The 27,712-nt window shown below is 36.9% G+C and overlaps 1 protein-coding gene across 3 annotated transcripts; it reads right to left on the reverse strand.

Moving 5' to 3' along the window:
* TANK (TRAF family member associated NFKB activator) lies at positions 1-27,712 on the reverse strand. Of its 3 annotated transcripts, none has more exons than XM_079311592.1 (9): positions 27,614-27,712; positions 22,660-22,806; positions 19,531-19,639; positions 18,575-18,687; positions 11,280-11,459; positions 9,952-10,022; positions 7,694-7,812; positions 5,455-6,035; positions 1-1,141 (listed from the first exon to the last, which is right to left on the reverse strand). In XM_079311592.1, the coding sequence occupies exons 2-9, from the start codon at positions 22,756-22,758 to the stop codon at positions 974-976; spliced, it is 1,440 nt and encodes a 479-aa protein (XP_079167718.1). In that variant the 5' UTR covers positions 22,759-22,806; positions 27,614-27,712; the 3' UTR covers positions 1-973. The 3 variants fall into 3 exon arrangements, with proteins under 3 accessions (XP_079167718.1, XP_079167719.1, XP_079167720.1); XM_079311593.1 differs by lacking the exon at positions 27,614-27,712 and adding an exon at positions 26,986-27,121; XM_079311594.1 differs by lacking the exons at positions 18,575-18,687; positions 19,531-19,639; positions 22,660-22,806; positions 27,614-27,712 and adding an exon at positions 14,711-14,846.

Raw genomic sequence — 27,712 nt, forward strand, 5'->3', positions numbered from 1 at the left:
TTTCAAATAAACACGAATTTTTAATTGCATTGAGAAAGCTGCTACGCATATTCAGGTTAAAAATAAAGTTACTGAGATTTTGGTGATTAGGTTTTCCCCTTTCCTTTCTAGTCTCTACCAGACTTGGGCAATCCATTATAGCAGAACAGAGGGGATAGCAAATAATCTTTGGTATTGTTAGTTTTGGGGAAAGTTTAACCTTTTCCATCCTTCATATTAATATAACCTGTTCCCTGAAAGCATTTTGAGTAATTATTAATGCTATAAAGGTAAATGAACAAGATAATTATTTTTAATAATATGTAACAGATATTAATAAAATCATTACTGTTCCATTTTGACAAAAAAGTCATTTATGTATTACTTTTGATTACTTGCTTTAGTAAAAAATTCATCTGGGAAAGTCAACTATTCATTTATGTTACTACTGAACAAGCCTATCCTAATTCTGGCACACCTGGATTCAGCAATTATGTTAATTTTACAAAAATCTAAATTAAGAGGTTCACTATTGTAAGTTATATTCGGAAATTATATAATATAAAATATAAGGGCCTACTTCTCTTCCTGTTTACTTCAGGAAGAACATAATCACATCATTGGATATTGTAAAAACTTTCCTACCATTACCAATTTTTGCCAGATAGATTAGGGCATTAATCCTGCAAGTCTACATTCATAAATATAGGCACAAATTCAGGCCTATTCAGGCAAAGATTAATTGGAAAAAAAAAGCATTTGACATCACTCTTAAAGTTAATAGTGAGGCATAACAAGCAATAATGTGAATTACAGTACTGAGCGACTTAGTTTCATTTTGCCTTGTCAAAAGACAACTAAAAATGTGCTTATCTGACAAACAATTTCAGTCATGAATTCTTGTTACAAGAAGTCATAATTCTTAAGCACTTATCTATTGAATAAAAAATGTATAAATGTACGCAAAAACAGTGAACCATTGAATTCTCATACATTAAGACTGTACTTTAAAGTGGGAATTGAGATGCCGAAGAAAATCTTCTTTAGATGTTAGAGATGGTGGGAAAACTTCTCGACAGAATTCACATATTCCACACTGATTCAGTTCAGAGTCTGCATATGCTTGTGCCAGCAAATCATTGTCTTGAGGCTGCCAAATGGGCTAAAAGAAACAGAAAATTATTATTGCTGAGGTTTACAATGTAGTTTACATTATGCTGTAGTTTATATTTATATTATAAAGAATACCTGCTTATTTAAATTAGGATTCCTTTACACTTACCCGGCCAGAGATGTTAACTAGAGAGTTCTCATTTAAGAAAAGCAAGATAGGACTTTGTTTTTTGTGTGTTCTATAAACACACTATCCTTGCAAATACTTCAACATACTGTGATATCTATTAACAATAAATATTGCTATGACCAGAAGTCTGTAATACCTCTGATACATACTAAACCTTTTTTTTAACTTTATTTCAGTAGTTTACTCTAGAAGCTATAGTACACAATAGCCATTTGGCATAAATGAGAAAATACATTTTTACCTTAGAATAAAATGTTTTTTGTACATATTTAATACTATTTATATTTTATTTCCATTCTTATTGACATATAACTAGTTTTCAGTTTAATTTCAAAATGCCTACATCCATGTCATGGCTCAAGGTACTTATTTGCTCTGGCTGCCTTTTGGTATAAATGTGTCACAAATAATCTTGTTTGGGATTTTTCCTTCAATGACAGTATCAAACTCACTAGAATCATCTGAGTATCTGTCCATGCATTCAGGCAATTCTGTAAAGTATGTTGTATTTGGTTCAGCAGCCACACTGCTCTTGGTCCCTGAGCTAGTTAGTTTCAAGCCAGCAAGTCTGTTTATTCAGCATTGGAATTTCAAGGCACTTAAGCCCAGTGTACACTATTTAGCATCACACTAACTAGGAATCAGAAGATCTTCTATCAGTTTTCAAAGTAAAGTTAAAACTTAAGTTTTGTAACTTTAGTATTAGCAACACAAGATCAAATAGTTACATTGTATGCCCAGGACAATCAGGTTTTGAGTAAATTGAAAACCAAATGCATCCTGTTGTGACTACAAAGTAGAAAGAATGGCAGCAGGCTGGTATGAGCTCTATGTGGGGATAGCACTTAGAAGAGTGTGCCCTACAGGGCTTTTTTGGCTCAGTTTTTTCCTCTTGCTTCACTCACACATGGGAAGGCAAGGAAGAATACAAAGTAATTTCTTTAGAAGTTTTAAATTTCTTGCTACTGATACCCAAGATTTTTATTTTTCAGCTCTTCTTTAAATTTCATCATGCCAAATAGTTAAAATCTATTGTTTATTTCTCCCTCGGCAACCCACTACGCTGGCTTTCACAGCGGTTAAACCTTCTTTTTAAACCACCCTGAACTTCCTGGGAGTCAATTTCCTGCCCATTCTGTATTTAAACAGTGTTTAGCTTATCACATAGCAATAGCAGATTTACTGTCTTTCATTATGGTCAGCAATCCATATAATTAAATTGACTAATTAGTAATTAAGTGCAATCACACCACTTTTTTCAGCTCAAAGAGTCTACTTATTGTATGTTGCTGGTGTAAATTGCATACTGAATCTATCTAGACACTGACACACTTAAACAAGTTAACACACTTAAACACACTACATAAATGTGTTTAGAATTATTTGTTTCCGATATGATGTAAAGCAGCGTTTGAAAAAAAGATAAAACAGTATTGTAAAAACTATTTGTCATCTTGGAAACATAACAAGGGGAGGTACCCATCCAGCAACCCACACACGGAGGCACTTAACTTCCATTCCTTGAGTGCTAGGTTTGTGCTTAATATCCTTGTCAGAACAGGGATCTATTTAGACAGGCATTCCATTTCAAAAACATTAATATTGAGATTAATAGACTACTGATTTGCTTTTAAAATCATGAACATACTTAGAAGTATTTTTGATGGAAACAAATCCCTCAAACTGCAAATACCAATAACCATGCATCTATATGAAAGTCTCAGCTAAATGCATTCTGCAAAATCCATGGTTCACTAATATCCACGTTTATTTTAATCTACTGCTCTTTTCAGTCACGTTTTTTTTTTTTTTTAAGTTACATTCTAAGAAAACAGTACGGAGTTTTTAGATTTAGTATCCACATAGAAGGAAAGAGCTAAATTTATTACACCAACTGAGAGCAGTTCCAAGAACTTGCTGTTGCCAAATCTATTGCATTTATGGGGTTTTCCATTTTATAAGTTAACATATGTAGTAAATACTTGAAAGTTTTATCTACACTAGGAAAAAAAAAAAGAGGTATATAATTCTCTCCTTTTTGGCTTTTCCTTCATTTTTGGAAGGGATGATAGAAGCTGTAAGCAGCATAACCACTCCCTAGAAAGGTGGTAAAAATACTAAGAACAAGTTTCTGCCTAAATTTTGCTGAGGTTAACACAGTGAAAAGGGCATGTATACAAGTAACTTGCAAAAATTACTATTTTAATCTACATATATATTATCTATGACCAAATCTTTAGCACAATTTACAGTAAGAATAGACTTCTAAAGCTGAATCAAATTAATTGGGAAAAATACTTAAGAACCTATTTTGAAAGCAGCTGAATAAAGGTGATGGGTATTTAAATATACTGATATACACAGATGTACGTTAAATGGATTCTTAAGTAATACTGGCTTGTTTCAAACCAACTTCTGGATAAGAAGTAACATTTTAATCAATGCATTACTATTGTAGATATGACTTTCATAAAATAAACAGTTCACTTTTAGCTTTCTTTTTCTTTGAGTGCTAGCATTAGTAGTCCATTTTTGTACTTCTAATGCTAGTACAATTTTTCTCCACAAAACAGATCATTCACATTCTAAACCTGGGTTCCAAATTAATTTCCTTATTTTGCAGAAATGCTGATGGTCAAAGGCTTATTGCTATTCAGCCACTCTTCTGTACTTTTTAAGCTGCATACTCCCCTATCAATTTATAACCACATACCAGCTGTTTCACTTGCTGTAATGTACAATGCAGGGTGCCATCTATTGAAAAATGAATACACAGACTAACTAGTAAAAGAACAGGCTGGAGAGGGAATACAAAAAAAAAGAGGATAGTAACAAGCAATGGAGTGAATTCTTTAAAGTTCCACAGGAATTCTACTAGCAGTAAAATAAATCTGTTAATTTGTTTAACTTAGTCACAACTGAGGACCCAATGAAAAATACAATGAGAACTGTAATTAAAAAGTCAGTAAAGAATTGAGATCTCTTACACTACAAAGAGGTATTTAAAATAGCTTTTGAAAAATCAAATTTATAGCAGCAATCTTTAAATGCTTTAAATTTTTCACTCAAAAGTGGTTTGCAATAGAAAATTAAAGTAGACTGGGTAAATTTTAGGAGAAGAAAACACCAAAGTTATCATGTCCTACACAACTTTCCAAATGCTGGTTTTGCAGGTCATGCAGTGACCAAATGGAGAGTTAAAGCTCTGATGCTGCATGTACTTTGTCATTAGGAAAGAACATAAAACTTATTCCATGTAAATAGTAAAAATATATGAATTCCACCCTCAGAGAATTCCTAATTATCACTATTTGCTTATTTTTGAAAATCTGTCCTCTCACAAGGTACCAGAAAAGCCACAGAAATTAAAAAAAAACCAACAAAACCAAACACAAAATCAGTCTATAAAGCTCCATAATTTTGCCAGCTTTCAGCTGAGACATGATGTTACACAAAAGAAGCAAAGTATTCAGAAATACGAGTGTCAGAACATGGCAATATGATTTTCTGCATTACAGCTACTGGACCTTGTATTTAGAAGCTCCCAAGGACTTCAGGCTATAACTGAAATTTAAGCCCAAATTACATACATAAAATAAAGTTTTTTAGCAAACTTTCCTTCATTCGAAAAAACAATTAAGCTTTTTTTCCTACAATGACAAAAATTTAAATTTCTTTGAGCAGAGGAATACGGTGTTGTTGATACTTCAGATTGAGGCAAAAAGTTGCTATTTTTTTCATAGTGAAAGTATTTATCTGTTTAGCTTTTTAATTGGTTCATTATTCTTATTCTTTGCTGTACATGCAAAACAATTAAAACAAATGTGTGCCCTATACAACAGAGATCAAGGATAGAAAGAAAGCAATCTAGGGGGCAATTTAGGATTAATGACAGCTTTGAAATAGATATAGAAGCAATTAATATCTAGATGAACTGAAATTTGTAAAAGCATCCAGTGCTTATATCTGCTTATATTCCTGACGTTTCACTGGAAAAGTATCTTGCACACATTCTGCACTATTAGGGAGAAGAAATGACAAGAGATGTTGTCTTTAAAAAAGACTGATGAGGTTTCTTAGAGAATATATTAATTCAGTCTCAAAGATCTTTGCAAAATGTGTGTCTCAATCATTACCATTTTTTAAAATGTAGAACATTTATAGAAAGATACCTGATGAGGACCTCTGACGGTTGTTCCAGCAGCTTCTAAAGAAAAAATTACTTCAGGTACACCCTGGTTTGCGTGCTTAGGTACAAATGTGAAACCACTGTCTGTTGTTTTTAAACATGATTTGTCACAGATATTTTCTATGGGCATCTTTGCATGATCTGAGGGGTTTGTTTTGTCAACAGTAGTTAAGCTTTGTAAAGCTGAGGTCATGAGATCAATGCCATGAGCTTCAAATGAGTTAGGTTCCAATTTACTGAGGTTAACAGCACGGTCTCTGTGCTCCAGGTTAAAATGATGATCTTGAAGCATGTTTTCAGATATACCAGTACAGGGAACTGTTGGTTTTTCCTGAGTGCTCTGCAAGAAAGCAGAGTCATTGTCTGTAGGTGGAAACTTGACATTAAATTTAGAAAGTGATTCTACAGAGTTGTTGTCCTCATCTTGGCCCACTCCTCTTGGTGTGATAGATGTGATGCATGATGCACCTCTATTTATATCTTTTATAACCCGAGGCTTAAAAAGCTCTTCTGCTTGTTCATCAGTTTTATCAGTGCACTGTATCGGCATGGAAAACTGTATTTCTGTGAAGAAAGAATGAAGAAAATATTAAACAGTCCATTGAAATACAGTTATTAAAAATGTGGTGTTGAGCTATTTTTTTCTTCCTTCCCTGCTTTTTTAACTGTTTATTTTCTCTTAAAAATCAGAATGAGGCGTAGTTCTCCTTCACAAACATTAGTTCTGACACCAAAACTATCAGAACAGAAATAAAAGGAAATTACTCTTTTCTAGTAATTATATTTCTCTTTGATTTATGGCTATAAACATTTTCATTTTATTAAAAATTATGTTGTCCCATACTCTTAACACATACTTGCATATTTACTGAAGTGTTCTGGCAGAAATAGAAGCTGGAACCCAAACCACTTCACACAGTGCCAAGAACATGCTAGGCACCATGAGCACGATTTTAGAAGGTATTCAGGTACCCAACGCCCACTGGTTTCCAAATTAGTTAAATATTTAAACTGACTAACTATTCAGAAATGGGACCATGTTTTCCCTTTGTTTCGAGAATTCACTCTTCATTTTTGGCACTATTTTAATAAAAAGGGCAATGATTTCTCCTAACCAGGTGAGAGAATAACTTCAGTATAAACTGACTGAACAGCAGTCTTCTGATAATGGAACACAGAAGTAACAAATCAGACATTAAATCTATATAGCTTTTGTCATGTATACCTTTACACACAGTTGACTTAAGCACTTCTTTTATCATCTATATTGCTTACATCATGTATGGCTTTTCACACAGTTGAGTTAGGAACTTTGTTGGGAAATCAAAACCATTCTTGTAAAGTAAGTTGCCAAACACACTTCCTCCAAAATTCCCACCCCCAAATAATCAAGTTATTAGCATACAATCAGACTATCACAATACAGTTCAGACAGAGCAATCTAAAGCAACAAGATACATGTCAGCACTTCATGCAACAAAACTCCAGTAATGGATAACCTAAATTAAAATCAAGTGCTGAAATCAGCATACTTTACTTCAACTGTGTGCATTTGGCAGGTGTTCATTGAAATAACTTAAGAGTCTGATCCTACTATTAGGAAAAGTTAGTCGAGAATACCCATAGTAGTTTACATCATATTAAAGGTAAGTATTAGCAGAACTGGACATTCAGGATCTCTCACAGTTTCAACAAAAATCAAGGTTTCCCTTTGTTTTCAGGAAGTGTTGGATTAAGCTCTTATCCCATATAAGAAAACAGTATTTAAAAGTCTGCACAAGGAAGTCTAGAAAATAAGTCCTCTGAGTCTCCTCAGTCCTGCAGTTTTCCTCTAACAGATATGGGGCTAGAGGCATTCATAGCAGACATCTTTTGAACTGACAGCTAAATTAAAAGCAAGCAAGTGCTGTCATTCACACAGTATGATGGGATATCACATGTAGTAAGTGCCTGCCTCTCACTCCAAGGGACAAAACAATTACAAGAGCCATTGATGTGATGACTGTCTTTTATAGCATGTGATTTGGAGCATTCGTCATAGAATGCCAAAACTGGCGGTGCGTTTTCTTGGTGAAATACTGAGCACCATGTGAACAGACTTGAAAAAGGCAGATGGTAAACAGTGGAAGTACTTCTATGTATGTGTAATTTGCAGTATTTTCAAATATAAAGCAAAGCTTTCAAACAGTTGAATCACAATAAGAGCTTAAGTATGATATTACCAGTTTCAGGTTCTGGCTTTATCTTAAATATACTCAGTTGGTCTGTTTGTTCTCTGGCTAGCATACATATTCGATGACACTCTTCTTTCATTTCCTGGAAAATAGTCTCCAGATTCTCTCTGGAAGATCAAAATTGTAAATTAAAGAGTCAACCAATTCAGCTTGTTGTGACCTTTAATCTAATCACACCCACAAACCACAGAAAAACAATAGTATAAGCTACTTTTCTTGGATATCTTGTTCCTCAACATATGTATACATATTTTACTGTATACAGTAAAAGCAAGCAGAAAAAGGAAAAGGAAATGTTGTCAAAGAGTTGTTTATTCATATCATTCACATATATTTTTGAACACAGGAACTGAGCCTTCAATGACCACCCCCAAAAATCCATCCTTTCAGTTCTTTCAGTCTTTCAGGTATTTTGTGGAAGAGTTTATCTTTCCCAAGGGTACTGCTTCCACCTCAGTTCTAGGGAAAATAAGATGCTGCCACTCTGAACAATAATTGTTTTCTGTTGTTGCTAGTGCACTTCAGAATGCAGAAGAAGGAACACACAAGCATTTGTAATGGCTCTTTCCTTCTCTGTCTACCTGGCATTTTGGGGAGGAGTTTGTGAACTCATCCCCTCTGTTTTCATACAGTATCATATGACTTTTCTTTTTAATCTGAGTGACTTAAATTCTACTATTTCTTCTCCAGAGTATCATATGGGAATATGAATCTAATATTTAGTTATCTGCACTGAGAATGGTAACAATTCATGCTGATGTGAGTTTATTTGCCCAAAGGCACTGTTATTTAATTACCGATGCATCCATGAAATTCCACTGTAACATTTTGATAAACTTGCTGAGGAATTTATATTTTTAAGTATGATATAATGGATTTTATAAAATGAGCTTAAAAATGAAAAAGTAAAGTTGGATTTGTGTTCTCCTTTGCATCTTTACATCAAAAGATCTCAAAAGGTATTTTTCTTTAATCTTGTGACTTATTTTCCTTTTTTATTGCTTATTCATATAACAATCAGAATGTGTTCCTACTTCTGTTGTGTTTTTCTTTTTGAAGACACAAATATCTATTTTTATCTCATTTGAGAAAAAGATCTACAGAAATAGTTAAAAATTGCTACTGTGAACACATTCTGATGTGATTTTGTGTTAAAACATTCTGATATTTTGATAAATAAGAAATAAAATGAAGTTTCTAATCAGAACTTAAAAATATAGCTATGATTAGATGAGCAGTCTTAATTTGCTAGACATTTGTGATACTATAATCTTACTAGTGTAACATTACCAGTAATCTTACCAGTCACATACCTCTTTCCAAGAAAACAGTAAAGTAAGGAAGCTATTTGAGAGCAGGGAGACAGAAGACAGGTAATGGGTTTTATGTTTTAGATATAAATCAAAAAGACAAACAAGTCTTTCTCACATTGCAGTCTTATTTCCTCTCTTTCTTATCATAAAAGAGTAGTGAGCCAGACTAAAGACCCATGTGGTTCACTGAGCCTGTGTATGGGAGGGGCCAAAAGCAGATCCCTAGGCAAGTGAATAAGAAGACAGCAAGAATTTGATACTCTTTCCCTAAACACTCTCCTAACCTCACCTTAAAGAACCTTCTATTTGACCCCAGCAAAGTTATTACAAGTGGCATTACTGCATATCCTGTGAAAAGTGCAAACCTAAGATAACAGTCACTATTTTTCTGAAATCACTGGCAGAAGAGGAAATCTACTGCTTTTGACCCCTGGTCATAGCAAGGGCTTGCTGCCTTCAGCTTCCTGATAAACTTGGTTTCAAACTATCTCATTTAAGATGGATCAGGCCAAGAATTATTTCTTCATACTGTCTATCAGACCTCTTCCTGGCAGCACAGCAGGCTCCTGTGCTGTGCTGCCATCAGTTAATCCATAATGGCTGTACATTTCTGTCCAGAGGAGTTAATGCAAGGCGGTTAATGCTTATCCACACCCCAGCATTAACATCTGCTGCTGTTTCCCAGAGTTTAGCCTCCTGCTGAACCAAGTGGCTAATGTTCTCCCTCCCTTTACTTGTAATGCCCCAGCTATGATTCACAGAGTTGTTGGTTCTATTATCTTCCTGCATTAGCTCTTTGACCTTTGATGCTCCCTCCTCCCAACTCCCTGCCCAGCCAGTTCTTAAGGTACCATGCAGAAAAGAGGGCAATAGCTGGCCTTAATTGCAGAAAAGCCAAAAGCTAATTTGAAAAAATGCTGCAGAAGTATTTACCTTTCAGGTGAAATACCAGAGATCCCTAGAGATAATTCAGGCTTATCTGGAACAACTTTCTTACTTTTCACCTTGAAGTAAAATATGAAAATATTGAGCATGTTAGCATATTAATTTTGCACTTCACTTTGATATGAATAAAAATGTCATGGGGTCCTTCACCTAGTCCTGTTGAAAGCTCTCAAAGCATTGTCAAAATGACAAAAGCGGTTTGTGTGAAATTCCTAGTTCCTTTTGTAACTCAGTGTGGCATTTCTCTGCTCATATTCCCTTGAAAAGGAACTAGTTCTAAGAATATTGCTTGATTGTAACTCGTTTTCAGTCATGTATAAGGTTAAGATTCTGTCTTTTGTATAAGTTTCTTACTCAGCTATTTTACCTGTTAAAAATCAATTTATTCACTGGAAATTTCAATGAACACATCAGAAGCTAATATGTCAGGAGTTCTAGCAGTTCTTAAAAGAAGTTATTAACTTTTACTACCACCGTGTGGTTCACTCCAGTATTACATAGTTTTACATCTGCCAGGCATTAAGGGAAGTTTTCATAACCAGTCACTAAGCTGCAGTTCCACTAGAGCTACATTACCAGATGGCCTGGGTAGTTCATATGTGCTCTAACTCAGACACGAACTTGAGCACGCCTGCCAAACCAGCTGATTTCAAAGATGTGTAAGCTCAGAAATCTGTATAAGCTGATCCACTGCCTATAGCCACAGGAGTGTCTTACCTGTAATGCTGAAGTGTGGCTGCAGCTCCTCTAGATGCATTTGAGCTGCCTTATATCCAGCAACACAGGATACAAGTCCTTGCCACAGTAAGCTAAGCAAAGCTTAGGAAGTCTAATAGCAACAAGTTCTGGGTTGCTGTGCTCCTAGGCTTCCCTGTGTTCACTTTAAATTAGGTAGTTAATATGTGTATATGTGGTTAGATTCACATCAACAATTGCACTCTAGCCCCACAAGGACAGAACAGCATCCAAAATGCAAAAATAGGGTAGCACAAAGATCAAAAAATCAACTCAGTTTTGGTGAAAACTTCCAACTGATAATTATAAACCAGAAATGGTAATCTGCAGTTTTCACAAACATGAAAATTTTCACGACATAAAAAAAAAATTTACATACCAACTAAGCAATATGTATTTAATGGTGTTCCCTATGTGCTTTGTAAAATCTAACAATTTCCTAGTAATTACAGAATGATGAACTTTGAAATAAGTTTATTGGAATAATTAGTACAAATTCTAAACATTTCATATTTGAAAGAAGTAATAATTTACAAACGTTTGTCTTTTTTATCTAATCTCTACTTGGTTTCTTAGCTTACCTCCCTTTTATACGCTGGCATCTGTATAGCCTTTTGTGCTTCATTTAATTCTTGCAATTTGCTTTCCAGATTTCTTATTTTATCATCTTGTTTGGAAATAATAGATAAAAGCTTCCTTTCCTTTTGATTGCTTTTGTCCTCAAGTTGCTTCAATTTCATGCTCTCACTGTCTAACTGTTCCTAAAAAATAATTTTAGAAACATCAGTACAATTAATACATTTCAGGTTTGTGGAATATCACTATTCAGCAGTCTATAATAAGCTAAATGTAGGTTTTGCATCATAAGTAAGAGTCAGTCTGGCTTATTACATTAATAATTTTCAATTGACAGTAAAGACCTTCTACCACTTCACATAGCTGTAACTCTTCAAAACAACTGTATCTTCTGAACTTATGTGAGTCATATTAGTGTTTATACAAAATAAAGATACTTTCTCGATTCACTTAGTGTAAAATTTACATTAACATTTTATGTATAATATTTTGCATATATGATACATAAAATAGTATTTAATTAACTTCAGTCTTATACCATTTTGAATATGGTGATAATTCCACAAATTGACCAAACCCAAGAACACAATCCCACAATCACAGAATCCTAGAATAACCCCAGTTGGAAAGGACCCATACATATCAAATCCACCTCCCTGTTCCTTGCAGAACTACCTAAACCTAAACCTACACCACAGAACTGAGAGCATTTTCCAGACATTCTTTGAATTCCGAGAGGCTCAGTGCCATGACAGCTTCCCTGGAGAGCCTGTCCCAGTGACCAACAGCCATCTCAACCTTTCCTAATGCCCAACCTGAACTTCCCCTGATGGGACATCACTCCGTGTCCTGTCACTGTTCACCAGAGAGAGGAGAGCAGCACCTCCCCACCCACTGCTGCCCTGAGGGCATTGTCAGCTGCCATGAGGCCACCCCTGAGCCTTCTTCTCCTTTCCAGGATCAACAAACAAGTGACCTCAGCTGCTCCTCTGAATTCTTGCCCTCAAAACTTTTCACCATCTTGGTCACCCTTCTCTGGACATGCTCTAATATTCTGACATCCTTTTTGTGCCACCCAAAACTGCACACAGTGCTCGATTGCAGAGCAGAGCAGAGCAGGACAATCCCTCCCTTGCCCGGCTGGCAATGCTGTGCCTGATGCCCCCCAGGACACAGCTGGCCCTTTTGGCTGCCAAGGCACATTGCTGACTTGCCATCAACCCAAACTGCAGATGTCTTTCTGGAGAATTGCCCTCCAGCCTCTCATTCTCTGATCTTATGCATAACCAGGATTCTATTGCAAATATTTCAGTCCTATAAAGATCTGTGGAATAACAGCCCTGGCTGCTCCCACTTTGATGACCCATCTAGTAATTCATGGAACTTTTAACTATGTGGGACTTTTGTGGAATAAAGAAGAAAGTACCATTTTTTTAATATGTTCAAAGCGTAGTTGCAAAAATTTTCAAGAAAGAACCTTCAGTTGAAAACTGCTGCTATGAAAACCTTATAGTTGTTAGTTTATGAAATCTAGGGAACTGTATCAAGTGTCACAAAAAGTGTCCCCAAGCCCCATGATTATCTCTGCAAGAGATGTACGACCTAAGGGTTAACTCTTAAAGAAGAATGCCAGTGAAATGCAGTGAAATAGTAGACAGGGAGGATAAGATGAAGAGGAAGAAGCAACTAAGTGCTTTCTCAGGACTTTTTGTTTTATTTTCAAATGGAATTTACATAGGGTGAGGTTGTGCATTTGGAGATTAGGTAGGTAGAGGCTATCCTACTAGACAAAGACAGCCATGCAGGGATAGGTCCAGAGCTGGTTTACCAAGACACCAGCTGGTTAAGCATGGATGTGTACACATACAGCTGACACAATTGTTTAGCCTCAAAAAGTTATACTCACCGGATAAAAAATAAAAACCTGCAGAAAAATAGCTTTGAAGGCATTGGTTTATAGCCTCAATTGCAACTTTGAATAGCAAATCTACAGTAAGAGCTTCATTGCAATTCCAGACTTGGGTGAGATCTCAAGGATCCAGATTAAGCCTCTTCTGCTCAGCGACTTCAAAACAGTGTCTAAAAATGGCATGTTTCAATCCCAAAAAAACTCCTTATCCTAGCTCTTCTATGCTTTGCATTTCTGACAGGTCAAATTCAATTTCTCATTTAAATTAGGTAAGAGGATACAGCTCCTCCTGTATTTTCCTGCATCATTATTTGCTGGAAATCCAAACACCTAGAAAAAGCTTTCATCAAAGATAACTCTTGTTCTTGATGAACTATTGTATCTTAAGGACAATAAAATAATTCACTGAGCTGTGATATAGCATAATTTGTTTCTTTGAGACTATTACAGCTCCAATTCACATGTGGGCTTTTAAAGACCTTAGATAACTGGAGGCACTGCAGTAATGGCCAGTAGTCCTCCTCTACTTCTCCTACATCTGCAGAAAGTGAGGACAAGATTTAAGCAAGAAGGGAAAAAAGCCACATGAGAAGAGCCATGCAACATGTCACAGTGAAGATGTTATCAGTACATACTGATGAATATATCAATACATGCTGATGGAAATCCTCATTCCTGTGCACCATTAGGATAAACACTGGAGAAACAATTACACCTTTTGGGATCTTTCAATAATACAACCCTTCATAGCTTGATGATCTTAAGAGTTTCCAAGAGTTTCCTAGTGGTTTACAGTGATGTGGTAACTTTTATAAACTGGCTGAAGATTACAAATGCTTGATAAACTTCATAAGCTTTATAAATTTTATACATATGTCACACAGATCATACCTACTCAGTTAAGTACTTGGCAACACAATTCTTTTAAGAATGCTAGTATTAGCTGTCAGCAAAGTGGCTGACAGCCACTATGAACAGATCAGTATATTTTCTTTCGCAGAGGCTTTATAGGATCAGAGAATAACTGAAATTGGAAGGGACTTCCAGGGTTCTCTAGCTTCTAATCAAATCAGAACAATGTCTGATCAGGTTACTTAGTCTGGTCCTGAATTTCCCAAGGATGGAGACTGCACAGCCTCTCTGGGCAATCTTTTCCCAAGCCTGGCTGTCCTCATGGTGAAATGTTTTTCTCCTATGTTCTGTCTGAATCTTTCCTCTTTCATTTGCCCATTGTTTCTTATCCTCCTGCCATACACCATCATTAAAAGCCTGGCTCCATCTGCCTGATAACCTGAATACAGGTATTGGAATACTATTAGCTTTCCCTGAAGCCACACCTTCTCCAGGCTGGACAAGAGCAGTTTCTGCATCTTCTCATGGGATCTGCACTCCAGCCCCCAGTTACCTCAGTGGGGTTTCTGGTAAACTCACTGCAGTTTGTCAATGTTTTTCCTGTACTGGAGGTCCCTAAGCATGACATAATATTCTAGATGCAGTCCAGGGAATGCTGGAGAGAGAGATACTCACTTCCCTGGGTGTGCTAGCTGTGCTCCTGTTAATACAACACACAGAGCTGTTGCCCTTCTTTTCTGTCAGGACATGCTGCTGGCTCATGCTCAGCTTGCTGTCTAACAAGATCCCAGCTCTTTTCCAGCAGAGCTGCTCCACAGCCAGTCAGCCCCCAGACTGTACTGCAGCAAAGGCAGGTCCCTTTATTTTCCCCTGAAGTGTGCTATAATGGCCTGCTTCAGTGGCTTCCTAAAACAAACAAATGATCAGGTAGTTTCAAGGCAAAACACAAGTCAACTGATGAACTTGAAGTGGTCTCAAGGAATATTAACTGTGACTTTTAACAGTTTCCCCACAAATTCTTCTCTATTATTGGGTAGAGATAGATTAAACGGATGAAGCAATAGGAGAAAAGGCTATCAATACCAGAATTTCTTATGTCTTATATTAGGAACTAATCCTACTGCATACATTGTACCAGCAGCAGAGAATATCTAAATGCACCATATTATCAGCCAGCAAAAAAATCAAGTAGAGCTTTCTTTGCATTAAAGATAGAAATAAAGTGACACTAGCAAAGCTGGTATGGATTGGAACACAGATTGGAACATGGAACTCCACAAGACTGCTGCAGTAGCTGCTCTTAGTTATGTAAGCAATTTTAGCCCCATAATTTAGAACATAAAGATGGCTACTATATGTCTGCCATTCCTCTGCTTATGTTCTGCACAAAAAAGAAGAACTAAACTTTTTTTGCAGGATGAAGAGTTTTGTATAACATTTGCATCATTCAATCCTGACACAGTTTCCTCCTCCTTTTCATGGCACAAGACACTCTTGATCAACAAATTCCAGACAGTGTTTAATACTGAGATTCTTGAACCAGAAAATTTGAATCATAAGCATGTTTTCTTGTCACAGGAGTTGACTTTAGCTTCATGCCTTATTGAGTTCACAAGGATTCTGATGTCTGACTGTACTAAAATGTAGAAGCTTGACATCATCTCATCTCTAAGGTCTTTGGTTTGTAGAGCAGCCTTGGTTCTGAGCCAGCAGCTAGACCCCAGCTCTTCCTACTTAATGAAGTTTAGCCAGGGTCTCAAAACTAGGCAGCAATATAAGCCCCTTTGGTCTTCTGAAGCAGAGGGCTGAAAAATTCTGGTAATCTTGTATATAGTTTGGTACTGACCACCAAGCTGATCTGGCCTACTCACCTCTTTCAATGAAGACAAATGTGAACAAAAAAAATCTTAAAGTGTTTCATGACACACAGGCAACAGACTTTGACAACAGCATATAAAATACGCATGTATGCCACCTACTAGAAAATAAAAGACAGTTCCTCCCTCATTTAAAACCTTTGAAATTTAAGCTCTAATCATGCAACTATTACAATCAATTCAGGATTCTGCAGGATAGAATACAGTCCACTGAAAAATTCCACTGGACTTAGCAAATGACAGTTTCAAAAGGTATCAATAAACCCAAGTATCTTCTGCCATGGGAGAGACTCTGAATTTCAAGGACACTGTAGGGGACAATGGCTGTAGGAATTTGTAGGAATTTATTTGGTTTAGAGCAGAATGCGGACAATATTATTAGAAAAATACAGGCTTTCAAATAGAATATTCAAACTTCCAAATTTCAATACCTGAAAAAGCCAATACTTTATTGAATTATGTACAAGAAAACTATACTGGGTCAGTGACAGGATAGATTTTCAGTTTAAGAGAATGACATCTGGGGAAAAATAGTACAAGAAAACAGGAGACATTCATGATATATCCATTAAAAAATTCCCAGATCTTCCCAGTAATAGTTTCTATCTATTTATTAACTCTCAACAGATGTCTCTTCCACTGAGTTGTCCAATTTTCCCTTGAAGCATGAATTCCACTGGCTTACTGTGGGGATTTTTTTATTCAATAAAATGATAACTTGTGTAGAGACACTGCTGTATATCTTTGCTGGTAGCCATGAACTGCATGGCAAAGACACAACCAGAGCTAGTTCAAGTGTGTGTGTCTCTGCCTCTGTCTCTGACATTTTTGTATCACTCTTGCCAGATCAGTGCAAGTTTACTGCACACAACACCAAACATTAGGATCCCCCTTGCATTGGAAAGATGGTGCAAATATATCCATGTGCCTCTGAACAAGGCAGCCTTTGTCCAGTCAAACATACTTTCCTCAAGCTCCATGCTTTTTCCCAGTAACAGGAACACAGAATAGGCTGGGTCAAAACTTTGCATGGGTTTAAATATCTACACATCCCCTCTAAAGAGACTTTATTTGAATAGCAATGTGCCTGGGTTTAAATGCCCAGAATGCAGGCAGACTGATATAGTTCATTCTGCATGGAGGTACCTCAGAAATATTTATGTTCATGGAATAGAAGCAAAATCCATAAGAAATACCTGTTGTTGAGAGGTAACTGTAGTTACTGGCTGCACAAAACAAATACTCAGATAAAGAAAATAACCTACATTCCATTAGGAAAATAGCTCAAGAAATAATGATTCCAGCTTCTTATGCATTGCCTATAATCTCCTGTAGAGATCACATTATTTCAGTGTTTCCCCATAAGAAGACCAGACAACACAGCTTCCTTTCATTCCTAACTCATTATGTAACTAAGTTGCTTAAAACTATTGTTCTTTAATAAGCATTTGGAAAGAAGAGAAATACTAGACTAGGTCAGATCTTCATGTGCAACTGTAAGATATAATTTTTATCCAGCTCAAGATAGCAAACTGCAAAAATATGCAAGGATATTCCATCAAAGAATTAACCCTTCATCTGTGTTTTAATTCAAGTAAGTGCAAAGATAAGGAAAGAAATGACATCTTATAATTACAGTGTAATTATACAGATTCTAATGTAGAAAAATTACATAAAGACTTTCTTTTAAATAGAAAAGGATTGTATATGAATATTTGCTGACAGTATGTTTAAAACATTTGCAAAGACTTAGTCTCACATAAAATTCCTTCAAGATAACTAAGCAAGCATCAATAATCCAATTAAATTAGCTTTTGGATCTAATGAAATTGCATTTCTGATAAAAAATGTGTTTCTGTGAATTAGGCACAATTAATTTGTTTGTAGTTCAGGAAATAAACCCTGAAATTGATTATTTTTCATTCTAACACCTGATTTCTTATATGGGTCTTTTAATGACCCTTACAAAGTCTTTGCTCAGGAGCTATGGAGACTCACATGCAGAAATAACAGACTTTATGTTACAAAACAGTTCTCAAAAACCACAGTGAGATGATTTACAATAAGAAAATGCAACTTTGTGCATCTCTGTCACTGTCTTTTCTCAGTATGTAAAATCCATTCAAGGCATTTCCCAGCTATGCTGCACTATTGCTTTACTCTTACTCCTGTTACATTCAATAGGCTGTAGTGAAAATCTTAATGTTACTTCAGGGAGGAGAGGCAGAAGAGACATCATCTTAACACTGGCTATTTAAAAAACCCAAACAAATCAGCATCTCCAGAGCAATGGATCGTTCACTTCACACTCCACCACTTTTTGAGTGCAGATTCTTCATTTCTTGAAAAAATACAGAGACTGTTTGCAATGTGAAATGCTCTTGTAAGAAAGAAAATGCACTTTTTTGTGTTTTGGCAAGTTAAGAAATAAATAAGCAACTCAGTTCCTGCTTTGTGATCAAAGCTGTTCTAGAGAGCTTGACGGCCAAACAGAGATTTCACTGGAAGGACCCATGATAATGCTCAGTTCACCTAAACTGGCTGCACACAACACTCACACACTTCATGTGCAGTTCAAAGGCACCAGTAAAAATCTCACTTAGCTTTTAGGTTCTCCTAGAATAATCACAGCACAAGAGTGAACTTACTGCAGGTGACATACCTTTAGGAGTTTTTCTCTTTGCTTTGCTATGTTCAGTTTTTCAGAGAGCTGGCTGAAAGGTAAGTTGGATGTTTCAATGTCTTCATGCATCAGAATGTAAGGATGCGCATTGCCTTAAATTAAAAAAAAAAGCAACTGACTATCGTTGCATTTTTCACAGTCAGCTTCTAAGTGCAAGCAAAATTAAAATAAGCTAGACTTATATTAACTTCTTCATGTTCTTTGAGCAAGCCTTCACATTAAACAAGCAAGAGATGCTAAATTCTGTGCTTAGAGATAATGCAAGACTAAATCAGCAGTAAAGAAATGTACATGTACTCTTAAAAATAAAAGTCAGCTTCTTTGCTAGTATTTATGAAAACCAGGAGTGTTAGGCTAGTGTGAATAAATATTTAATGAGCATGGCAGATTAACACATGGTTACTTTGACTCTTTTCTCTTATTTGTGTAATACAGTCAAACAGTGAAAAATTACCCATCAATGACTATTTGTTTTGAAAGAGAATTACCTGCTTATAAAGTTCTAGTTATGTAATAAGATTAGCATCACAAGACTCATCTAACATAAAAGACATATAATCACAGCACTCATATCTAGAACAACCTGAGATAAACTTATCAACAGGTAAGTGTAAAAATAATTATGTAACAATTTAAAAAATGTAACAAATTATTTGAACCCATATTTTCATAACTTTTATTGGCTTCAGTGTAAGCAGATTCTACCTCTACAGAAAATCTCACCACTTCTTGAAGAGGATAAAGAGAGACCCCAGAAGTGTTGAATTTTATAAATAGATCTTGAAACGGCACATTTGTGTTAACTCTCACATTCACAGGAAAGTACGATACTCATTTGAAATATGTATATTGTAAAAACTGAAGCAACAAAGTCAGAACTATTCATCAGTGCAACACAGCATAAAAAGCAATAATGTGCAAACTGGAGTGCATACCTCTATTAGCATTCAGAGCAGCCAACTGTGATTTCAGTTTTGCAATAATGCTGTTTTGAAGCTCTATCTTTTCCTGCTGTTCACGTATTTGCTGCATGTAGTTTTCTGTCTGCAAATATAATTTAATTAGCATTAATCTTATTCTGACTAGGGGGTCTCCTATTTGGCATATAAAAAGCAGCCCTGATTTTTAAAGATAACTGTAGTTGTGGTCCTCTGTGTAAAAACCTTTGGCAAGTCCATCTTTTTGGGACTGTATTGATTAGAAAAGGAATTACAGGAAATAACCCCTTAGTTTTTAATAACTCAGCTGTGGCAGTTGTAAAGGATAACTTTTAAGTTAGGATTTTCATTTACAGATATAGAATATCAGACTTAAATTAAAATTTTATTATTCTTCAGAATGCTTGTCAGTTAGTTTATAGAAAAAGTAATTTTTCCCCTATATTTTTGAACAAATTATATGAAAATAGGCTTTTAAAAAGACAGATTTTAAATGGAAAACAACATTTTTTATTTCATACAACAGATACTCTGTAAACCATTTTGACTTCCTATGAACAGTTTTGTACATTTCTTTGAATGTAGTGGACTAGTTTTCCTAAACTACATAATGGGCCTGGGGAGAAAGGTAAGCAAAAAAGCTCCATCCTTTGTCTCCAATACTACAACTCATGCTATAAACAGACCACACTGACTCCTTTAATAATATTGCAATTTTTCTAGACAGTCCACTAATTGAATGAATGGCCAGGTGGCAGGAAAATGCTAATATTCAAAACTATTATTTCATTAGCACATGCCTAATGCTGCAGTTACAGCAGTGCTAAAAACAAGCAAGAAAACTTGTGAAATCACAGCAAGAAAACTTTCAGGAATGCACTGAATATTTCTGAATTTAGGAGTATGTCTACTACTGAACAGGTCACCACCTGTCACCATCTGGGACAAGACTCAGCATTGTTTTCACATCTATTCCTAGTTTATCCACAGTGCTATCTAATTCTGAAATCTCAGCCACATTTAAATTCTATACTCTCCTACTGTCCACTGTGTTTGTCTGTAAAGCAGGCAGGAAAAAATTCTACAAGCAAAATAGATTTTAGAAGGCCAGGTAGTAGTTGTATTATAAGAGGATTTTTTTGTTGTGGTTTAAAAAAAAAAAAAGTGATCAAAGAGCAGTACACTCCAGCAGCTATAAGAGACCTCATGAAGCAGAAAAATCACTGAGAACCAAATTGAAAATGTACAACAGCAATGTCTTGTCAACACTTCTGTACAGAGCACAGACATGACAGCTAAAACAGACAGAAGAGAAGATGCTTTTGACAGCCAGTGTGCACAAATTATTCCTTGAGTCAGATGGCAGCAACAAGTTACCAACTAGAAGATCTGCATGACAACCAACCATCCATCTGTATCAAACACCATCTGGCCGAGATGACTCTGGCTTCTGTGTGCTTGACATGGCTCCCAGCTCTAGAGACTGGCAAAACAAGTGGCCTATCGGTAACTTAAGTAGTAAACTGTTAACAACAGCATGGTGGACAATCCAACAGTGTGTGGAGGCCACACAATGAACAGAGAAAGTTACTAGAGTAAAGCACTGTATAAAGGTCATTCAAAAACAGGAGTTTGGTTAAAAAAAAGCAACACAAACAAAAAAGCCCAAGTAATTTCAGTATCAACTCTTCTTGAAAATATACTTTTGTTGTCTTTTGAAACCATAAAATTCAACAACTGAAAGTTTGATTAGGACAAAGATTTAAACTGGCAGTAATCCTTTAGCAAAGACTTTAAATTTTAAATGCTGAACTAGTGAAAATGCAGAGAGCAACCTTGCAAGCATTTAGTTCACTTAGCACTGATGATCCCACACTTCCTTGGCTTTCTTGCATAGATCTTAGAAGAACTATCTGATCTTGTACTCAATGCTTGTTTCTTGGTCAGAAGATTCTTTCATGTACTTTTAGATGATTAAGGAGTATTAACTTAACTGGCTGTCCTTCAAGTAGCTAATAGTTCATCCTAAAAGACAGAATTTAAAAGATCCCTAGACATTCTAAAATGTCTTGCCTTTTGTTAATTAGTTGCAATTTCAGCACAAAAATCACACTACTTATGGTTATTATGTATAGTAACCTCTACAGATTTACACCAGCACTACTGCAAGACTATGAATAGAGACAGACTGCACAGTGGATGATTGCACACATGACTGACTTGGAATGTGTTCTGTGATGCCTTGTTTATTATTGGCTAGTTTATTCTGCCATGCAAGGAGAAAGCAAGATTAGGCCCATATATCAGAATATTCTCTATTAGATACTTCCCTGATTCCAATTCTACTACTGCTCCATAACTTGACATGGAATATGGTTCATAGGCCCTGAACAAAGTCCCTACTAGTTCTACTTAGTATCAGAAAGTCCAGCAGCAACAAAAACATGCAAGCCTTCCTTAGTAGAGGTTCCATTGCTGGGCAGAATATGCATGATAAAATGACTATGACAAAGCCCAAACCTAATAGCTTTGAAATATGCTGTCCTGCTTGAGAAGTTCTAGAGGAGTTTTGACTGAACTAATGTTTTCTATGACAGACTAACTAAAACTTCAAAGGTGCTTCTTACTGCCTCCAGAAACTTTCTGTTTCTTCATTAAAGAATAAATGTGCAGGTTATTTTTTTAAAAGAAGAATACTTATTCTAGCAATTTTCAGGTACATTTGTCACAAAAATTATTTATTGTAAGCCATTTATATTAATAATATAAAAATTATTTTTTAAGAATGCAAATTAAATTCTAAAAAATACTTGTTAAAGTTAGGTATATTTTAGATACATCTTTGCTCTGTTTACATTAGAAGACTTTATAAATCCTTTAAAACAGACAACACTTTTCCAACCTTTAAAACTAAAAAAAATACAAAAAAAATCAGAAACTCACATACTAAATTCAAAGCCTAATGAGTTACTTTGCAGTGTACTGGCATGGTTTCATAATAGCAATTTCCAGCTTTAACAGATGCACTAAAGTGTGCATTGCTAAAGTGAAACTGGTATCTACATGTACTACCGTCCTCCATGGGAAGGATGTTTTTAAAGATAGAATTCAGATTCCAACACCTACTTTTTGCTGTAGTTCTTTCACAGCATGGTCCCTACCCATGCATGCTTGTCGATAGGCTTCATAAGCTTTGTTAAGCTGCTCTCCAATGTTTTTGTCCATAATTCCCAAGGTCGTTTCATCACTGGAAAGATGGTTAAGTCAACAGACCTGAAATGTAATCAGAAGGAATAACAGAGAAGACTAAGAAGCAGCAGTATATAACTAAAAACACACACAGCACAACTTGTACCACTGTTACATTCAACTGATACGTGCAGCATGTTTGCCATTAACAGCATAGCTTGAACTCTGTTCACCTCAAGATTTACTTTTATGTCCAGGGATAGGTTTAAGCAAAAGACAAACAAAAGCAGCTTAACTGTGAATCAAATTCTGGATGTATAGAATGTGTAAATGTATCTGTAGTGTTTAAGACCGAGACTTAAAATTGATGCAGATTACCAGTTACCTGATTTTATGATCTCTAAAAGTTTAGCGTTTTCATAATTGTGAAATAAAGACAGCATTAATAACCAAAGCTAAACTTGGCTTTTGGCATTGTGCAGAAAAATCACGCTATGAAAAGCCAGTGTACAAAGACAGAGGAGTCCTGCAACTTTATTTGAATAAAGGGAGGGAGAGAATCCACTGGGGCACATCCCCACGGCGTTTTCTCTCTCAGTTTTGGAGGGCACAGCTTCCTTTTATCCTAAACTCCTGGCTGCACGTTGCCCTCTTCTCTTCCCCACTGGCTGAGGGACTAGGAAGGTACAGCCTTCCTGAACTGCCGACCACATATCCCCCCTTGAACCTGTCATTTTATCCCAAAGTTCAGAAACTCAGGCTTGTAAGGACCCATTTGTCTGTTTCAGTCAAACTGTCTGGGCTCTGCAACTTGCTGCTTGAAGTTAGTAAAGACATTAAGATCCATTTCAAAGATATTAACACCCATACTGTCATCCATGGAATTGTTTGTAAAGACATTAGAACACATCTTTCCCATCAGCATTGAGAAATAAAAAGATAAAAGCTCTATTAGGTCACACAAACCTATTCTATTCTGTGCCAGATTTGAAAATGTCAACACAAATTTGACACACATCAACACTTAGGGTACTAAGATAGAATTAAAACATCTTTTATCTAAAAATCAGTGATACCAACCAGTACGAATTATCAAGACTTGGACCTTTTCATGCAGTATTATGAACTTTTCACACTTGATGTGCAATTTCAATAACAACTCCCAGAACTACAGCTCATGAACTTTAACACATAAGACTAGAACACTATTAAATGTCAGACTCCAATTTCAAGAACTTTGCAAACACAGGTCATTTGTTTCTATAGCAACATATGATACTAAGATCAAAATTTAGCATAAGTACAATAGACAACAAACTAGTGAAGTCTTAACCCCCACCCCACAGCCACTCGGAAAAAAAACCAAAAAGCAATTTCATCTCTCCTGGTATTTAAAGCAGTGCCACTATCATCTCTCACTATCTCCTGGGATTATGCATACACCACAAATACTACTAAAGAAAGCACATAAACCCAGCAAGAAGAGTATGAGGGTAACTGGCCTTGGACACTGCTTAAAATGCTGAAGATTGCAGCTTGAAGATTTTGTTCATGTTTCCTTGCTTTTGAATATCTTCCCTTTCGTAGGGCTTGAATACAGAAATATGGTCTGACTTTTCTAGAAGGGTCAATAGGGTACTGTATGGACATCACACAATTTTGTCCTGCAAATTTTATTTTACTGATATGTTCCTACAAGAAAAGCAATGGTATCTCACCTCTGGCATGGCTGTACTTTATTAGCAGCAAAGTGAATTCTTTAACAACCTGGAAGTTTTTTTTAATCCTTTGATATAGCAAACGTTACTGAAATCCAAGTTTACAAGTTTTGCATAAAAGGCAATTGTTTCATTGCTTCACATGAAAGGCTTTTTTTGTTTTGCCTTGTTTTGTTTTCCTAAACACGGGTTCAGTAGTTTATAATCTCCAACAGTGCATATTGTCTCAAAGCATTGTGAGTAACACAGGCCACTTCATCCACCTCCTTCTCTTTCCAAACAGTATCCCTTCACTAAATGGAATATTCATGTTCATATCTGGGGCACATCTTTAATTAAATGGGTAGGATATCTTTCCTTTTCAAATGAAGGATTGTTCTATGTAATTCTGAATAAAATCAGATATTATATCTGATTTCAGGGACAGGTGCTAAACTGCAAAGGGCATTGTTATAACTGAAAGTGATTGAAAGTGTGTTCTCACAGTCTTTAAAAGCTTGTGAAGTTTGCATCAGTATTGATTTTGTACTCTTCTGAAATCCTCCACTATTAACAACTTACCTAGTAAATGGCATGCTTTGTACATATAAGAGATGACTTCAAAAAATTAGTGCAATGGAATTTAAGAAAGTATGTTCAGCTTATAAAGGAGAGAATAGGGCTCAGCTCCATGTGACTCACAGTGAACAAAAAATGAAGGTTTCAATTTCATTCATGCAAACTCAAACCTCCATTTGAACAGCAATATTTAAAACTTATACTTAATTTCCAGCCTTTTTGTCATTCATTGTGACTGGGAGCATTAACAAAGAGTGCTGCTGTCATCTGGACTGATGGTATCAATAGGTAGAACTGTAGCACACTGCCTAATTTTCTACTTGGTATGGAAAACAACTCACTGGTAGCTCGCTAAAATTCAGACTCCTTGAAGTAAGAAAAGGTCAATGAAAGTTATAACTAGTGACACTTAAGGTGGAACTGGAAGTAGAAGAATTGGTCCTATATTTGCCCATATCCTAGACATTCTTCTTCAACCTTACCCTTTCCTTTCTTCCAGCACGAGCAACCTTTCTGTAACCTGTATGAGCAAACCAATCTAGTTTAAAACTAAATACTAAATGTATTTTTGCTGCATTACTTTTAATGCAGATTCGATCCGCAGACCACTTCAAATGGCACGATAACAGAAGGAATCCTGCACAGGGACAGAAGTCAGTAATAGACAGGCAAACCTCTTGTGTTCCACAGTAGCACTGGCTTTGAATTGTAACATGAAGACACAGTCACGCAACAGTGTCACAAGTCTGCACTGCCACTGAGAAGGACAGGCCAGCCTTCCCCCATCTCTGGCCATGCATTTTTGCTGCTTACTGGTACAGCTATCAGTACTTCTATGCTACACAGCTGAATATGCCAAAGTAGCTCCCTGCTTCCTCAAAAAAGCAACAACAAACCCCCTAAAAAAACCAACCTCGAAATTAAAACTGGAGCTAGCTCACTGCAAAGCTGCTGGAGCACTACTACCAGCACAAGGAGGCAGTGGGAACATGCGACTAGCCGTGGGCAGGACTGCCGCAGTCTAGATTTAGATTGGATTAAACTACTCTGTAGTCACACCCCGGATTGCCTGCTGCTGGAATAAATAACTGCTTCTTATGTTATCTGTCTCATATCCAGAACTCCTTGCAGTTAGAAAAACTGGCTCATTTTCCTGCTTCTCCTCCATAGGCATCAATATTTATCAGGGAATTTGCCAACTGTTCCTTGTCATTTACCCTTCTCCCTGCATCCAATGAGGAGGAAAAAACTCCCTCCCAACAGGCCTAAAAAAACCCCCTAAAAACCAACAAACCAAAAAACTCCAACCCAAATATCCCTGCTATTTTAATCAGTTATGATTAGTTATGCTGTATTCAAATGGCAGCTGGAACATAATTCAGCTCAAAGCTGACAATCCTGATCTTTAGCAACTTACATTTTGGATATTCATTAGATCCTAAAGACTTTCACAATCATTAACAGCAATATGTAGTTATGCAGAGATGCAGCACCTACAAAAAGCTGCATTTACTCTAACAGGGACAGAATTAGAGGATAGATTAGTTACAGAGGTTATCCTGCAAGCGTGAATACCTGTGAGTGCCGTGCTGCTGGAGCTATGGCAATGACAACTGGATTTCATATTTGAGTAAAGAGTTGTACACTGGATAACTACTGGGTACAGCTAATGTTGTAAGAAAAACTTTTAAATAAATATACCAAAAGAAACCTGCAAATTATCTTAAAATACTTGCTTCAAATCAGAAACATTTTGCTGATATAGGTGGAGGGAAAAGAAGAAATAGTAATATGCATTTTCTTAGTCAAATGCCAAAAAAGCTCCAGCACAAAGATTAGCAACATACTTCTGCTGCAATCCCAGCTTCACAGCTCTCTAGTTTTCATACTAGCTTTCCTATTGCCTCAAAAACCACCTTAAACTATGAAAGAAAGGTTTTAACTTATCATGTGTATATGCACATTAATTCATAATACATTTTCCTACCTCTCATAGTTTCATGAGAGATGAGAACACAGGTGCCCATCCAACCACAAGTACTTCTCTACATATTTCTGCTTTTAAAATAGATTTTATGATTCCTGTATTTTGTAAGTTACACCGCCAGTGTTTTGTTTTTTCCCTTTTTTTTTTTTTTTTTTTTTTTTTTTTTTCTGGGTAGACACAATTCCTGCCTTGCCCGACGGCGGGACGCGCCGTTAGCACAGCAGGAGCCCTCCTGGCACAGCAGCGCCGGAGCCGGGCAGCCCCTGCGCGCCCAGGCTCGGCACGGCGACTCCCGGAGCGCCGGGGCTCGCTCCCCGCCGCGCTGCCGCTGCCCGCGGGGGCAGCCGCCTCTTCCTGCTCCTGCTCTCGCCCTCCCGAGCCATCGCCTCCCGGCGCCGAGCCGCCGATCCCGTCCTCCGATTCCCGGCTCCCGGAGCGCCTCCGCACGGGAACGGCGCGCCCCGGCCCCGCTGCCGAGCCGGGCCGAGGGGGAAGCGGCAGCCCCGGGGGCGGGGGCGGAAGCGGGGCCGGGAGCCCCCGGCTCGGGATCCCCCGGCCCGCACTCCGGCCCCGGGCCGAGCCCCGCCGCTCCCGCGGCAGCGCTGCCTCCAAAGCCTCTCAGACTTACGAGCGCCTGACGGAGCCCGCGGCCGCTCCCGGCACAGGGCGCTCGCTCCTGCCCGGGCGCCTTAACCCAGGAACCAGAACCGACTTCCTGCCGTGCCTC

This window comes from Erithacus rubecula (genome assembly GCF_903797595.1).
Source record: "Erithacus rubecula genome assembly, chromosome: 8".
Taxonomy (NCBI): Eukaryota; Metazoa; Chordata; class Aves; order Passeriformes; family Muscicapidae; genus Erithacus; species Erithacus rubecula.